The 16,567-nt window shown below is 40.6% G+C and overlaps 1 protein-coding gene across 4 annotated transcripts; it reads left to right on the top strand.

The window, feature by feature from the left end:
- The first annotated feature begins 3,629 nt into the window (after nucleotides 1–3,629).
- Nucleotides 3,630–16,487, top strand: NIPA2 (NIPA magnesium transporter 2). 4 transcript variants are annotated; one of them, XM_079317273.1, is made up of 9 exons: nucleotides 3,732–3,866; nucleotides 5,408–5,519; nucleotides 6,896–6,952; nucleotides 10,682–10,742; nucleotides 11,104–11,319; nucleotides 13,020–13,076; nucleotides 13,786–13,876; nucleotides 14,387–14,547; nucleotides 15,464–16,487. In XM_079317273.1, exons 5-9 carry the CDS (start codon nucleotides 11,181–11,183, stop codon nucleotides 16,099–16,101), a joined length of 1,086 nt encoding a protein of 361 aa, XP_079173399.1. In that variant the 5' UTR covers nucleotides 3,732–3,866; nucleotides 5,408–5,519; nucleotides 6,896–6,952; nucleotides 10,682–10,742; nucleotides 11,104–11,180; the 3' UTR covers nucleotides 16,102–16,487. The 4 variants fall into 4 exon arrangements, with proteins under 4 accessions (XP_079173402.1, XP_079173399.1, XP_079173401.1 ...); XM_079317275.1 differs by lacking the exon at nucleotides 3,732–3,866 and adding an exon at nucleotides 4,348–4,369; XM_079317274.1 differs by lacking the exon at nucleotides 3,732–3,866 and adding an exon at nucleotides 4,728–4,788.
- The last annotated feature ends 80 nt before the right edge of the window (nucleotides 16,488–16,567 follow it).

Here is a 16,567-nt window from a genome sequence, read left to right as displayed (position 1 = left end):
ATCTATTTATTAACCTGTATTGTTTTAAAATAAATGATTTATTTCTAGCTCAATGCTTGTTCTGTGACTCGTTTTTAGCACGTGGAGTCAGGGGGAAATCCAGTTTCCCACACATTGCTTTACAGGCTAATTTATATTCATAAACCTAAACTATTTCCATGACCCTTTCATAAAATAGCAGCTTTGCTTTTAATCAGAATAGCAGGTTCTTGCATGGGTACAATCACTTGGCTTACAAAGGGCTCAGTTGTCCTATACCAGTATCTACCAGCAGGCTGTAGTCTTAATGTCTCCACTGGACTGAAGTTTGCTCATGGGTGGAATGAAAACTTCTGTGGCAGAAATGTTTGCTGGGGCTTGAGTTACTTCAAACTGTGTATTCAGGCTCAATGCTATGTTCCTGCATTGCTGTACATTGGTTACTTGCTAGAGCTGCTATTTCAAGATTTACTGCTCCACAGTTGGGTGTGCATCAGCTGTAAAGAAGTCTGTGTCACCAGTCTAATTTACTGTCTGTCATAATAGCTCTCTGTAGAAAGAATAATTGCTTGGAAAATTACAGTGACTGCCCATCTCATCCTTCATTTGAAATTCCTAGATCCTCGTATCAGGTACTGGCAAATACATAACTCTGTGTGTGTGTGTGTGTGTGTGTGTGTTAGATTTTGGTTGGCTGGGGTTTTTTTTTAATGTTGGGATTTATGATTAAGAATTGCTTCATTTTGTGCATTTGTGTTTTAGGGGATGCATTGATATTATTGCCAATCAAAATTCAAAGTTATCTTTAAACAAGGAAACTAGCTCCTCAATATATTAAATACATGCAGTGGAAAAGATGGGTATGGATTTTTTATTGCAATTTTGTTTTTAAAGATATTGATGATACTTATGTACAAAGATAGACCAGAAACCTTTAAAGTTTTTCACTTCTGCATGCAGCATCTCTGACCTTTAAGTAGGTAGGATAAGGAGTCTGTATATTGTTAGCAAGAAAGTTCAGCTAATTCTTGTCTTGTGCATCTTAGGAGCTAGGCCTCTAAGGCAGCAGCATTGTGGTAAAGGCAAATGTACCATTTACACCACTGGTATTGTTGAAAGTCTGGGACATTATCAATCCAAAGCATATTTATCTCAGCAATGCAGTTCACATTGGAAGATCATTAAAGACAAAATCTCATTTTGTCAAAAAAAAAAAAAAAATCCTGTTGATTTTCATGAAATTTGTTCTACAAATTTAAGCAGTCTTAAGAAAGACACTGCAGCTGTCATACGAGTAGACTCACAGATGTGGTGTCTTTGTTCTGCCCAGCTGTCTTCACAAAACACAACATGGAAGCCAGTCACCAGAGACCCTATTAGAGCTTCCCGAGGTTGTACAGGTGAATTTTTTTGCTCTTTGCTCTTTTTAAACTTGACTAGATATTTATACACATAGTAGATACTAAGCCCTAAAAAATCCTGTCCATAGCCGTGCAAAAGGACTTATATTGACTGCTTTCATTAAATTCCTTAGGCACAAAGATGGTTTGTGCACCTGAATTGCCCTATGAGAATGGCTTAAATTAGGCAGATTACCACCATTCTTATGCTTGAAGTTCTTGCCAGATACTCAGCAAGCATGCCTGAAATACTGTGCTGTTGTAAATTACTCTGAGATAGTTTGAGTATTTTCCATTACTGAGCACAACCCTTGGCTTTGAAATAAATACTTAATGTGCCAAATTTTGTGTCAAATTGAAAACACTTGAATTTGTACTTTGAACAGATGTCTGTATGTTAAGCAGAGCTAGTAGCTGAAAAAACACAAGAGAGGGGATTAACAGAACAACTTAAATTCCACAAGCATCTAAAATGTTTAGAGGAGTCCAGTTAATATTTTCAGGTATTTATTCATTATAGTTTTAGCTTGTTTGAGAGGTGTTTTTGAAGAAAGGAGAGCAGAGGGAGACAAGAGGGGGAAGGGAAGACTAAACTGACTTGCTTCAGACATTACTCTTAACTCAGGAATATGTACACAAACACATTATCAGCATTTGGCATGATCACAGGCATATGAAGTTCTTTAGCTCCTTTAAACTTTGAACCTAGCTATCAGTACTTAGATGCTTCTGTTTATACTGTTCTGGTTTAGGTGGTACAGGTTTTAATTTTTTAATCCATTTGAGGAACCATTTTTACCAGCTGTTAACTTTTTCAAAGACTTCACAGTTTTGTTGAAACACAGAAAACCAGTGTCCTACTGTGTCATTACTTAAGTAATGACTTTAAATTGCTTAGAAGTTTTTTTTTTACCTTAAAGTACATTTTTTATACACACATACACACATATAACACTATTTTGTAAGTATGTTCATGTCAAGAATACTAGATTAGTTTTATATTGGGGAATGAAATGTTGCCTTAAAATAGGCCTAACATGCATGTGCTTTGAGTGGTGTAGCAATTTAGTTTTTGTGACACAGTGAGGGACCATTTTAATGAGTTTTAACACAGAGATGATGTGATGAGGAGTGGCTTTGTTGTGGGTATCCTGCAAGGGAAAGCCAACATTGGTTTGTTTCTAGGTATAGCAAAAATGAAGCAGGTGCTTGTGCAGACTGGGATAATGTCAACACAAATCCTGAGAAGACTAAAAAAATAGGAACAGCTGTCACTAAGGGATGTGACAAAACTGTCTCGAGTTTAGAGGCAGAGCTGCATCTTGCATATGGAGGTATTATAGCACAGGTATTTTGGCAGTGCTAGTTATTCAGACTTAATTTACAAGGCAGCTGTGTAAAATATACTCAGAGATAGTCCTGAATAAACCAAAGAACCCTCTGACACTTGTTAGAGCAGTTTCAAAGACTCCTTGCTGTGTGCAGAGGACAAATATTTGTTTAACTGTATTTATCCATTTACTTTGTATGAGATTAAAGCAGTTTGTGCAAAGCACGTGCTGAGAGTGGGTGACCTGGATTAAGTCGACTCATTAGCCATTCCCTTTAGCTGGCCCAGTAAAATGTCTCTCTCCCTTACGGCAAACAGCTTGTGTTTATTCCAGCCTGCAAAAGAGAAGGCTTCGGGGTGACCTAATTGCAGCCTTCCAGTACCTGAAGGAAACTTACAGAAAAGATGGGACAAGACTATTTATGTAGTGACAGGGCAGGAGGGAATGGTATCCAAGTGACTGGGGCTATGTTGTAGATTAGATATTAGGAAAAATTCCATACTGTGAGGGTGAGGAGGAGCTGAAACAGGTTGCCCAGAGCAGTTGTGGATGTCTCATCTCTGGAAGTGGCCAAGGCCAGGCTGGATGGGGCTTTGAGCGAGCTGGTCTAGTCGAAGGTGTCCCTGTCCACGGCAGGGTGGGTTGAAACTGGATGGGCTTCAAGGTCGCCTTCCGACCCAAACCATTCGTGATTCTGCCATTTTCTGTGGGCGCAAATAAAGCCTGCAGGGGCGCCCGGCCGGGGCGGAGGCGGGAATGCCTCACCCCGGCTGCAGGGGGTGGCAGGGGCCGCAGCGAGCGGGGCTCGGCGCCGGGTGTGCCGGGAGCCAGCCCCGGTGCGGTGCTGTGCGGAACGCCGCCAGCCCGGGAAGGCGGGCTGCGGAAGGGAATGCGCCCGCGGCGGGCGGAGCTCGGGCCCGGCCGCGCCCCTTCCGGCGGCCGCTGCCGGAACCGCGGAGCGGAGGGGGCGGCCGGGCCCGGGACACCGCCTGGCCTTGCGCTGCCGCTGCCGCTCTCGTCTGTCCCGTCCCGTCCCCTCATGGCGCTGGAGCGGACGGGCTCCGGCCCCTCCCGCCGCCCGCTCCGGCCTCCCCCGCCCCCGTCTCCTGTGGGTTCGCCGCTCCCGGCGGGGATGTGAGCGGGGCCGCGGCCGCAGGTACCGGCGGGGAGGGGCCCGGCCGGCCCCTCGGGGCGGGGGAAGGCGGGGCCGCTGCCCGCGGAGCGCTCGGCGCAAGGCCCGGGGTGCCGGGCGCTGCGGGTGAGGAGCGGGCGGGCCGGGGGCGCTGGGCGCGGGGCTCCGGGCCTTGGGTCTGCCTCTACCAAACCGGGGGTGGTTTCTCCGTGCTGGGAAACCCGTGGTTTGGTCTGAGAAGGCCGAGACTAACAGCTCTAAATCGGGCTGTTCGCGGGGCTCTCCCACCGGGCAGAGTGGGACAGTGTCCAGGGTCTGTATCCAGGTGGAGTGTGCTGGGTGTGCCCGAGCTCCGCAGCCGCTGTGCCCCGTGTTGGCGAGTGCGTGTGGTTAACCAGGGAGCTAAACCGGTTCATCTTCGTTTGGACCTGGGCTGAATTATCCGAGGCTGAGGCTTGTGCAGTCTATTTCCAGAGAACCTTCAACAGGAACTCAGAGCACTGGTGCATCACTTTGGCGTGGAAAAAGTAATCGTAGCTTTGCCTTGTAGTTCAGTGTTGTCTTAAGCTGACCAGGGGAGGTTTCGGTTGGATATTAGGAGGAATTTCTTAACAGACAGGGTGATGAGAAGATGTTGGAATGGGCTGAGCAGGGAGGTACCTGGTGGAGTCACTGTCCTCGGAGCTGTTTAAGGAAAGACTGGACGTGGCACTCGGTGACAAGGTGGTGGTTGGGTCATAGGTGTGACTCCATCTCACATGCCTGTTCCAGCCTAGTTGTTTCTGTGATTCAGGGTGAAGATTTTTGTTCGTTCATACACTGTGAAGATGTTGCTTGGATCTAACTACTTCATCCGTGTTTTTTCCCCCAATCTTTTTCAAGCAGTCAACTTTCTCTGTTTCACTTCAATGTCTTTAACGTTGTTTGTACTGAAAACATGATGAATGTAAGTCGTTGTGGTTCTGTCTTAATGCCTTTGATGTGCCTTGTTGTATACAGTTAGGGGTTTTTCCCCCAGAAGGTAACAGCTTCACTGATTATTCCATAAGGTTTCGTTGGTATCGTTGTATTTAGAATTCAGTTTTATACTAGTTCTGCTTTTGTTAAAGTACTTGATTGTCATGATGAAGTCCTGGTGACAAGAAGGCAGGTTATAACATGTTATCAGTCATGTCAAAGGAGTAGCCATGACTAATGTCTAGATTGGACTTTAACTTCCTGAATTACCTTAAATTTGAAATTGCCCATATTAAATACCAAAGGTGGAACTTCAGTGACCCTGTGCTGGTTATTCCTCCCACTAGAGTAGAGATACAGCAAAGATGAGGCAAGTCTTATCTTGAATCTATTTTGATAGCTTTCCATGAAAACGGCTAATCCAGTATCAGTTACAGAGCACTGTCTGTAGTTTGTATTCAGTTAATGAATAACACTGTTTTGGTGAAGATACTTTTTAACTTTATGTGAAAGTGCTTTAATTAAAGATCCTTTTTTAATAGAATAACTACAAATAGCTCACGCAAAGAATACATTTTTTAATGTGGCATATTTTTGTTTCCTCCTAGGTTCATAAAATGGAATGCTTGTTGCTTTTGCTTTATAAATAGAAGTCTCTGTAAAGAATTCCCCCATAGTTTATCTAAACCTTTTCAAATAGACAGCTTTAGGATAGTTAAGGTATGTTTTGCTTTCTGAGCATGTGATAGTGCCTCTAACATTATATATATGCATATATATAAAATGAATATGGTTTTAGCTTGCCTATGTGTAATATGTAAATAATTATGTGTGTAAGTTTGGGCAGTCTTTAACTTTGACAGAGTTGAAAAATGTATCCTGTATTGGGGCAAATGTATGAAATTAAATATGTTTCCTAAATGGTGTATACAGAATCTGTAGGTTCTGTGTGCATCCATCTTGGCCTGTGAAAGGTGTGCATGATTAAGGTTTGAACTCTTATCCTAATACTCTGTTTGTCTGTCCTTCAGTCTTCTCTCTGTATCTGTGTAAAAGATATGTTTGTGAGTGGATGGAATATGACTGAGGAAGGCTTGGATTTAACAGTTAATGTACTTAATTTAATCTGGGGAGTTTTAGTAATCTTACTAAGAATATTTCTGTGTTCATATTCCCCACTGCCCCAGCATTCTGTGTGTCCAAAGGAGGGCTGCAGAGGTGGTGAGGGGGGTAGAGGGGAAGTTGTATGAAGAGCAGCTGAGGCTACTTGGCACTTGGTCAGCCTGGATAAGAGGACACTGAGGGGAGACCTCATCATGGTGCTCAGCTTCCTGATGAGGGGAAGCAGAGGGGCAGGTGCTCATCTCTTCTCTGTGATGACCAGTGACAGGACCCAAGGGAATGGCCTGAAGCTGTGTCACAAAGGTTGAAGTTGGGTATTGGGAAAATGTTTCCTCCCCCAGAGGGTGGTTGGCACTGGAACAGGCTCCCCAGGGCAGTGTTCACAGCACCAGCCTGACAGAGTTTAAACCTGTGTGTGTGTTCAGGCACATGGTGGGTTGCTTGGGCTGTCCTGTGCAGCGCCAGGAGCTGGAGTTGATGATCCTTGTGGGTGCCTTTCAACTCATGTATTCTGTGATTCTATATAAATATCTGAAAACACACCATAGCAAAGACAATAATTTAAACTTGATATTAGTTATCTTGCAATAAAAGTGCCTAAGTACTTTAGTTACAGAATGAAACTGAAAGAATTGGGAAAATATTTCTGTTCAACTTTAATACAGTACCTTCTAAAGAATATCTTAGATCACAGGTTAGTTTATTCAATTTGTGAAGTGAAAAGCAAAGGGATGAAATAACTATGGCTTCAGGGAAGATGTATCTAAGGAAGATCAAATCTGAAATCACATTGATTTGTTATTCAAGTGTTTCTAAAAGGAAAATCCTCTTCCTTTTTAAAGCATAGATGGAGATTGTAAAGTCTTGCTTGCATAAAAACTGCATAAAAATTAAGTCAGCTTGAAATAATGGACATAATTTTTTTGCCAGATTCTTAACATGCCAGTTAATGTTATTTTTAAATTTTGTTTTAGAAACCTAACTTCGAAATACTTAAGAAGTGAATGCCTCTGGATTTTGGAACAAAATTGGTATGTATAATGAGCCTTCTACAGGCTCATCACCAAACTTTGGGTTTCTGTTTTGTTAGGAAATGTTTGTTTCATGTAGTCTTAGGCTTCTGGAAAGGAAGGAGGGACCACATAAAAGCCACATGACACATAATAGTCAATGCGTGTTTGTTAAAACAACTTGTTGATTCAACCCCCTTTACTTCCATGACAAGATTTATGGCTAGAAGGGCATTAAATAGGTGCTTAATTCCAATGTTAGAAACATAAAACTTCTCGTGGAGCTCTTGTAAATAAGTAGAATTGACAGTAAAATACCACATAACAGTTCAACAGATCCAGAATAGCTGTACCTACAGTATTATTGTCTTGCCAAAGCAGGCTTTTGTTTAAAAGTCTTCCCATTATGTCTGAAGCTTTGGCTGTTTAATGTAATTGATCTGGCTCAAAAAACAAAAGAAATAATCAATAACATTGGAAAGGATTGTGTAACCTTGGTTAAATGTTTTCAGGAAACATTTCTAAAAAAAGAGATGCTTTTAATAGGAGTAAATGGAAGGTATTACACCCAGGCAGGAGTAATTTGTTATACAAGTACAGAAAGTTATACTAATAGAGAAGTTGAAAATGAGTCAACAGTAGATGACTGGAAAAAAAAGGGAAAAAAGCCTACCTGGTTTGGATGTTTAAAAAGAAATATGGTCTACCACTGTATTGCAGAAGTGGTAATAACTCAAGCTAAAGTACCATATGCTGCTTTGGAAATTGCACTTAAAAAGGCTTTTGGGAAAGGACCCAGAAGGTGGCACAGCAGGAGGTGCCAAGCACCTAACCTGCAGAGTAATGTTGATAATGAGGATGCAAAGGTAAAGGGACTTGTACCTTTTTTCCAGCAGTGGGATTTGGTAGTGAAACTGAACATGATCAGATAATGAGAGTTCCTAATGGCATCATGTTTGTGAAGTTTTCTTTGCAAGTATTTTGTGGGAGAAGCTTGGCTGAATTATCTATAATGAGGAGCAGCAGTGAATTATGTAGCTAAGGGTTGAAGTAAATGGACTGTTAAGGACATTTTTTTGCTTAATGGCATCATCCTGATCATAGTTGAAAAGACCAGGTTTTACAAAAGATTCTTGAATTTAAATAATGTAGTGTATATTTAGAATATTTCTTGTCTTTTAAGACAGTCTTTTAAGACTGTCTCCTGAACTCTGAGAGGGCTTGTGGCCGAGTTAGCAAAGTTGGAACAATGTACCATGTCTGCCTTTCCCAGCTCTAATTATTGCTTCTATACAACATATAGCTCGTGGACGTGATACTAATTTTCTTTAACTGGTAACTCCCACGTTCTTACTTAAGCTTATCTGTTTTTAAATATAAAATATTACTTCTTATTATTACACCACTTTTAATGTTTCTGGATATTTAGAGAGCTTACTTGCTGCAATAAATGTAACATCTTTTGAGCACTGTGTTTGTGCTGCTTTTGAGAGAAAAGGACTTGTGAGCAAAGAGGCAAAGAACTGTTACAGTGTGTTTTAGACCAGAGAGTCTGTATCTTGCTAGCATTTGTGATACATTTGGTTACATCTTGAAAATAAGTAAAAAAAAGCTTCCTGGCTAATCTGGATTTGCTTATCTCCCACAGTTCGTTGGTTTTTTTTTTTGCATTCTGATTTTCTCCATTCTTCCCTATCTGATAACCTTCAAATCCAGTTCCCTGTGTGGTCTGTCATTGCACTGTTGCACACTGAGAGTTATGACTCATGACACCAGCACATCCGCAGGCAATTCATTAATGAGTGGCTCATGGAGGCATGGTAGATATTGTGACTTCTGTGAATAGGAGAATCTCAGCCCTTCTTTATTTCTCTGAAATCAGAGCAGGAAACTAATACTCCTCCATAACACTGCTGGTCTCAAGTGGATGAAGTGTTCTGTGTTAAAATCAGCTGTGAACTTGATTAGAGAACCTTTGCAGAACTACATGACTGCCAGCTTTATTTAACTCCTACATTTTCTGGCTTTTCTCTGTTTATAACCTAGTAGTGGCCCTGGCTGCTGGAATGCAACAGCTTTGGCACGTCTCAAGGCAGAAGCATGAGAGGCATTTATTCCAGAAACTGTTCATTTCATGGCATTTTCTTTTCTCATGCCCATAGATAATTTGCTTGATTATATTTATGAGCATGCATTAGTTCTTGTTTTATTAAGTGTTAAGGTTAAAGTCTGATTTTGTAGAATGTAAAACTTCCAGTGCCTGGTACTGCTTTGACCTTGCACGTGTCAGTTCTACACATACAAATTGTATCTGTGCTGTATACAGAGGGAACCAGATCTCCTCAGAGGGAAGCTAGGCCCACCATGACTGTGTGACATTTGTCTGCAACTGCAGACATCTGAATAAACCTTAGGTGGAAATAAATCAGTCCAGCCCAAGCAGAAATGGGACCAGCTATGTCTGTGAGGACAAATAAATTTGATGGGAAGAGCTAGCAGTAATTTATCTGAATTTTTGTAATTTAAGTGGTTGAGATTTGCATAGTTTAAAAGGTTAACAAAGAGGTTGACAGGGCACTTCGGTGTATTTGGGACATGGGGGAAAGTAGAAATACTAGTTTTGAAGTGTAGCATCCTTTTTCTTATTCTTCTGCAATCAATTTCTTCCTCTGCTGCGAAGAAAAGCAGCCTGTGCTTCTCCCTTGTTTCTGGAATGCAGTGGGTGGAAGGTGTCAGGATGGGAATAACTGATGCTCTTTTCCTCTGTCAGTGTAGGTGAAGGTATGCAAGCCAGGGAGAGAAGAAAATGGGAAAAAATGTGGCTTTGCCAATATGGAGAGTTCTCTTTCAGTAAAAAGTTGCACCACTAAAAATTACTTCATTATTAATAGAACTAAAGTAGCAACTCTTGAAAAAAACCAGTAAAGTATAAAGCTTAGCACAACCAGCCCCTCCTCCCTCAGGTGATGCTATACCACTGTCACCTTTTACACCAGCTGGAGTGGTGAGAACATTCTTAGCTCCATTACCTGCACAGTGTGCCTTACACCTGCTAGAACAGATGGTGGAGAGAACAGTCACAAAAGTCTTGTCTTTTCCTTGCATTAAAAGCTTCTTCAAGGGACTGAAAGTCTTGTTTGAATTCAAAACCAGGACGATATTTTATGCAGTTGGTGAGGTGGCTGGGTTGGGTCTGTCTCACACCCTAATGATTTGTCTTCCTTGGTTTTGTTTGATAGGTAGTTTTGTACCATGCAAGAATCTAGTTTCTTTTTAGAAGTTTCTAGAAAGTGATAGCACTCTCTTGTAGATAATTTACTTAGTTTCTCCTACAAAATAAGATATTAAAAATTACTGTGCAAGGATTAAGGGAAGAGGATTTGAGAATTTTGAACTGTGACTCATGCAGCATTATGAGCAGTGCTGTGTTGAGTGCTTGTTTTCCTTTACTTTTTCACAGGATGCAAGTAAGAGGATGTGTTCACTTTTAATGCTAACCTACCAGTAGCTCTCTGTTAGGTTTTCCTAGAGGTAGAGCAAATTAATCAAAGTTGAAAGCATAAAACTACAGGGAAAAGTAATATTGAAAGGTGCTTCATACAAGAATAGGAAACTGTAAAATAAATTAACGATGGCCTTACTTCTTGCCAGATTTTCCTGTTAAAGAGTAATTGCATGTGAAGTTTGTTCGTGTTATGAAGATGGCTATATGATTAAATAGTCTTCTAATATTTTCTTTCATTTTTCTAGGGAGTTTATATGGAAGAAATGCTGCAACTGTTCTCAAACCCTGTTACAGACTGATTTCAACGTAAGTAATTTTTCTGTCAGTATCATCAGTTACATGGTGTGCCAGACACAGATTAGCTTATTCAGTGAAAAGAAAAATTACATGTTTGTAAAATTTCCCTAAAGTTTCTCATAGAATTTTTGTTTGTTTTTATATGCCAGGTCAGAAACCCCTCCTTCTCTGTGTTCAAACTTGTTAGTTACTCATCCTGAGTGCAAGCTTACACATGCTTCAGATTACTTTTTTTTTTTTTTTTTTGTTAACCACTCTTAGCAGAGGCCACTTGCAGGAGAACCAGTCACATGAGCTGTTGAGGATTTTCCTATACAGCACCTATTTCTACAAGCTTAATTCTAACATGTTTATTTTGCTCATGTTTCAGTGTTGCATCATTTTTTGTTGAGTATCAGAAGTTCTACTCCTCATTGATCAATGTGACAGTGTTCAGTAGTTTACGAGATGAGCCAAACTCGTGGGAAGTATGACTTCTGTATTGGTCTGGTGTTGGCTATGAGTTCCAGCATTTTCATTGGAGGAAGTTTCATCCTGAAAAAGAAAGGTCTCCTCCGGTTAGCCAGGAAAGGCTCCATGAGGGCAGGTAAATACATACATCTTTTAATAAATTGCTGGTGTTTAGATTTTGCTGTTTACAGAAGATTACTTCTGTTCATTAGTTCATTAAACTAATGATCTTGTTTTCACTTTTTTGGGTTTTTGTTACATGTAGATGAAACTTAAAACAGAGAGCTGGTGTGTTTTTTCTCTGGTGTCAGATACCCTTAACTCTGTGTGTGACACATGCTATTTAATGCATATGTAATGCCCTCTGGGGACACTTGTCAAAGGATTCCTTTGTATGTCAGTTAAGTCTAAATTGTACTTGCAAATTGAACTTGCAAGCAGCACTCTTTAACTATGTCTGTGCTCCTGATTGAGTGCATTTAAGAGAGTGTTAACCATGTTTGGGTGTCAGGAGATTGTTTTAGAAAGCTAGAAATCACGTGTAGTAACTGAATGTGATGAGTAGTGTGCCTCAAGGGTTCATACTGGAAGCAAGGCTATTAAATATCCTCATCAGTGATACAGACAGTGAGATTGACTGAGTGCTGGCAGCAGGGTTGTGGATCCTGGGGGGGGGCATTTCATGCTCCAGAGAGAAGGAGGTGGTATCCAGAGGGACTGGGATGGGCTTGAGGAGTGAGTCTGTGCAAACCTCATGAGGTTCAACAAGAACCAGAGCGAGGTGCTCCACCTGTGTCAGGGCAACTTCTGGTATCAACACAAGGCTGGGGGATGGACAGATGGAGAGCAGCCCTGCCCAGAAGAGCTTAGGTGTGCTGGTGCATGAGAATCTGGACATAACCCAGCAGTATGCACTCAGCCCAGAGAGCCAAACATGTCCAAGTCAGATGTGACCAGCAGGGCAAGGAGAGGATTCTGCCTCTCTGCTTTGCTCTGGTGAGACCCCACCTGCAGTGCTGCATTCAGCTCCAGGAGCCCCAGCATGGGAAGGATATGGACCTGTTGGAGCAAGTCCAGAGAAGGACCATGAAAATGATCAGAGGAACAGAACACTTCTGTAAGGATAGACTGACAGAGTTGTGATTGTTCAGCCTAAGGAAAAGGGTCTTGGGACACCTTATAGCACCTTCCAGTACCTCAAGGAGGCTTTTTATAAGGAGAGGTTTGGTTTGGGTTTTTGTTTTTTTACCAGGGCCAGTATTGACAGGACAAGGGACAATGGTTTTAAATTGAAAGAAGATGGATTTAGGTAGGATAGTTGCAGCATCCTGAGATGATTCAAAAGGTTGACTCTGAATATTTTTATTCAGTACCTGTCATTTTTACTTCCAAAAGATAGTTGATTTTGAAATATGTAATTCATGCACCCTGGTTTGGAATGAGAAAATGTGATGTTTGCACATGTGCTCAACCACATAAAAACCATGCACAATTTCTGCAGAGCAGCAGTCCTAGTAAGAGACACATAATCTGGCTTTTCATGTAATTTCAGTGATTTGAAAGAACTGTTTCTCAGGCTAATGCAGACATGATCATCAGTGCCATTTCTAACATAAAAGAAATAAAATAACTGGTTATCAAAGTAGGCTGTAGAAGGCACATCAGAAATTGAAGATGCTTTGATTTCTACCCTTCTACCTAGAGAGGCTAGGTATTAAAAGGCTGCTTGTGTTTTTAAGGGCATGGGCTGCAAAAATTATTTTATATTATGGCAGTGTTAGTAGTAACAGTGTGTTGATGTTTTTAGTGGAATAGCCAATGTTCTTTCAATTTTAGGTCAAGGTGGTCATGCATACCTTAAGGAATGGCTGTGGTGGGCTGGACTTCTTTCAAGTAAGTATCAAAAGTTATTCATTTAAGTATCAAAAATACAATCTGCATTATATAATTTCAATAAATAACTATGCCACAGATGGCAGCATGGTTACAAAAAAGGGAACAAGACTAGGATTCTGTAATACATGGTAATGTTACCTGGAGATTTGATGGATGCAGATCTAATGATTTTAATATAGCTTCTCTCACACCAGAAGTTCTTTGTCTTTGCTACCCATATGCATTCCAGTTTTTGTTTTATCAGAGAAATGCTTAGATATATAGGATTTCTTGAAGGGAAGCATATTTTGTTTTCTGATTTATTTTTTTCATTGCTTGAACTCTCAACTTACTGTCTGTATTCAGTAACTATGGCTTTCTGTATGTGCTCTGCTATATCCTGCTATTGCAGATTTCTCCATGCAGAACTTCATGAGTCAAGCTGGCAGGCTGGGTTGCTACAGCACAGACACTAAAATAAAACACCTTTTGATTTGGTAGAATTAATTCTAATACCTGTTGTAGTCCCCAGCCTGGTTTTAAAATGTAATAGTGGGTAAGAGGGGCAGGGGTGTGTTCTGCTATTAATGTTAGCTGAATGCTGTCATTAGAATTTTCCATTGTTCCCTTGGTACATGTTTGTGTCTACATGAACACTTGTCCTGGATCAGAGGTTTGTTGCATGAGACATCCTAACTCCTGACTTTTAATTCCTGTTCCTCTGCAGTGGGAGCTGGAGAAGTAGCCAACTTTGCTGCCTATGCTTTTGCACCAGCTACGTTAGTGACTCCCCTGGGAGCTCTCAGTGTTCTTGTAAGGTAAGAAACACTTACAGAAAGCAGTAGGACTTGAGAGAAATATAAAACATTTCTTTAGAAATATGTCACTGAGCTATGCTGTAATAAATGGGCTTTGTTCTTCACAACAGAGTGCTTATTAACATTGGGAGAAACTTTCAAGGGTCTCCAAATACATAGTGGCTATGATCTAAAAAGGTTCTAGCAATGCATCTACATGTCCATCTATGAAAAGCTAGTGTCTTCTGCATTTCAAAAACATGGTGATCACAGCAGAGGAGTATTTTCATTCCTAAGTAAAGATTTTTGCCTAAAATTATTTTTGTAAGTTCTTATATATAGCAAAGGGGTTCTAAGCAGAGATGCCAAATATTAACAGATAGTTCTGTCCACAGCAAGTATCTCAAGGTAGAAAATAGCTATTTTTAAGCTGCAGAATGTGGATGCAAGTACAGTCAAAATGACCTGTAACTTGATGAGCAAATGAGTATCACTAATCCCATGTTTGTTGGTGCCTTTTTTATTTCTTAGTGCCATTCTGTCATCCTTCTTTTTAAATGAAAAACTTAATTTACATGGAAAAATAGGATGTTTGTTAAGTATACTGGGATCAACTGTGATGGTAATTCATGCTCCACAAGAGGAAGAAGTAGAAACTTTGGACGAAATGTCCCACAAACTAGGTGATCCAGGTAAGAAAAATGCTGGCTTGATATGTACACAGCACATCATTTCTTCATTTTGTAGTTTTGTTACTGCTGCTTTCAAGTTCCAGTAAGATGTCCTGTGTCTGCTTCATGCAGATATGTTGTTCAAATGAAGTAGAGATTTGAATTCTGTAACATAATTCCATAGGGAAGTTTGCATGATGCCAAGGAACTTGTCTGGCATTGAATAAAGTGCCTTGATGGCAACCACTGAGGTGACTTTGTTTAAACAAATGCAGCAGCACAGGTGGATAAACAAAACTTCTATAAATTTTGATTGAAGTGTGTCATATTCAGTGCAACTTTGAGCTGCCCTTTAAATGAAAAGGTCTGCTGAGAAGTCAAGTCCTACAGATGAGCTGGTATGCCTGCATTGAAGATGAGGCACTCACAAATGCACACCTGCATTTATTTATACAAGGCAATTCTCATCTTAAACGTGAGGAAATAGCCAGCAAAGAAATTAAAAAGCTATTCTTAAGGAATGACCTGCTAATGAATACAGCCACCTGCCAAAACTTATCTCCTAAAAAGGACTCGATTCAGATTCAGGCCTGTGTGCAGTGGCATATACACCTCAGTGAGTCTGGGTGTAAGGCAGTTTAGCAATCTAATTCTGTAGTAATCTTGCCAATAGACTGTTGAGGGTAATACAGCATGCCTGTAAAACATCCTTTGTTTTGGCTAGCTCACTCTAAAATCATCTAAACTGTGATGTTGGAAGAATAATGAGAAACATCCTGAACTCTTCTGTTTAAGCTGAGTCAGTCCCATTGTTAATGAGTGTTTTCCCTGCACCTCAAAGATAAATACCCCTGCTTGTGATAAATGGAGTCTGTAAGTAACAACTGTGTCCATTAGTGTCTATAAATAACAATATGTTTTTTTTCCCCAACCACAGGTTTTGTGGTCTTCGCAACGCTCGTTGTCATTGTGTCTTTAATTCTCATATGTGTGGTGGGACCTCGCCATGGACAGACCAACATTCTCGTGTACATAACGATCTGCTCTGTAATTGGAGCCTTATCAGTCTCCTGTGTCAAAGGTCTGGGCATCGCTATAAAGGAACTTTTTGCAGGAAAACCAGTGCTGAGACATCCCTTGTCTTGGATTCTGCTGCTAAGCCTTACTGTCTGTGTGAGCACGCAGATCAACTATTTAAACAGGGCTCTGGATATATTCAACACTTCAATAGTGACTCCAATCTATTATGTAATCTTTACAACATCTGTTTTAACTTGTTCTGCCATCCTTTTCAAGGAATGGCAACACATGGCGGCTGATGACATTATTGGCACCTTCAGTGGCTTCCTGACTATTATTGTGGGGATCTTTTTATTGCATGCCTTCAAAGATGTTAACTTCACCCTAGCAAACCTGCCCCTCTCTCTGCGGAAGGATGACAGAGCAGCAAATGGCACCTTGCTGAGCACATATGACAGCTTTAATGATGATGAAGAAAGTTCTGCCTGCCTAGGTGAAATGCAATCCACTGAGAGTCTCTCAGCCAGGAGAAATGGAAGCCTGTTAGCCTTCTGAAAATATCTACGTGTTACTTAAGAAAAGAACAATTCTGTAACCCTGGAATTTTTTTTTTTTTTCTGCTGTGAAATGTCTGAGCTTGTCTCGAAGTTCATGTACTTTTTAACAGTATGTGTAGACAATCGTTGATTTTTGAGTTCAATTAGTTTGCATAAAGAACACTGAAATGTTTATTTGCCTTATTTTTACTTTAAAAAGTACTAAAATGACCTCAGACCACAATTGGTTTTGTTGCTTAAGTTATGTGTAAATACTTTCATTTCATTCTTCTGTTTTTAAGATGTATTGCACTAATTACAATTTTATCAAAAATAAATGGCTTTATTTCTGCATTGGTGGTAAAAAGGCTGCAGCAAACCTGGATCTTTTGTACTTGTGCCCTGCCCATGGAGTGAGTGACTGTAACCATATTGAAACAGAAGCTGCAGCAACTATTCCTGTTCTAGTTTGTAAATGAGAAAAG

Source organism: Erithacus rubecula (assembly GCF_903797595.1).
Source record: "Erithacus rubecula genome assembly, chromosome: 1".
NCBI classification, from domain to species: Eukaryota; Metazoa; Chordata; class Aves; order Passeriformes; family Muscicapidae; genus Erithacus; species Erithacus rubecula.
The sequence above is the reverse complement of the archived record's forward strand: the minus strand, read 5'-3'. Positions and strand labels throughout refer to the sequence as shown.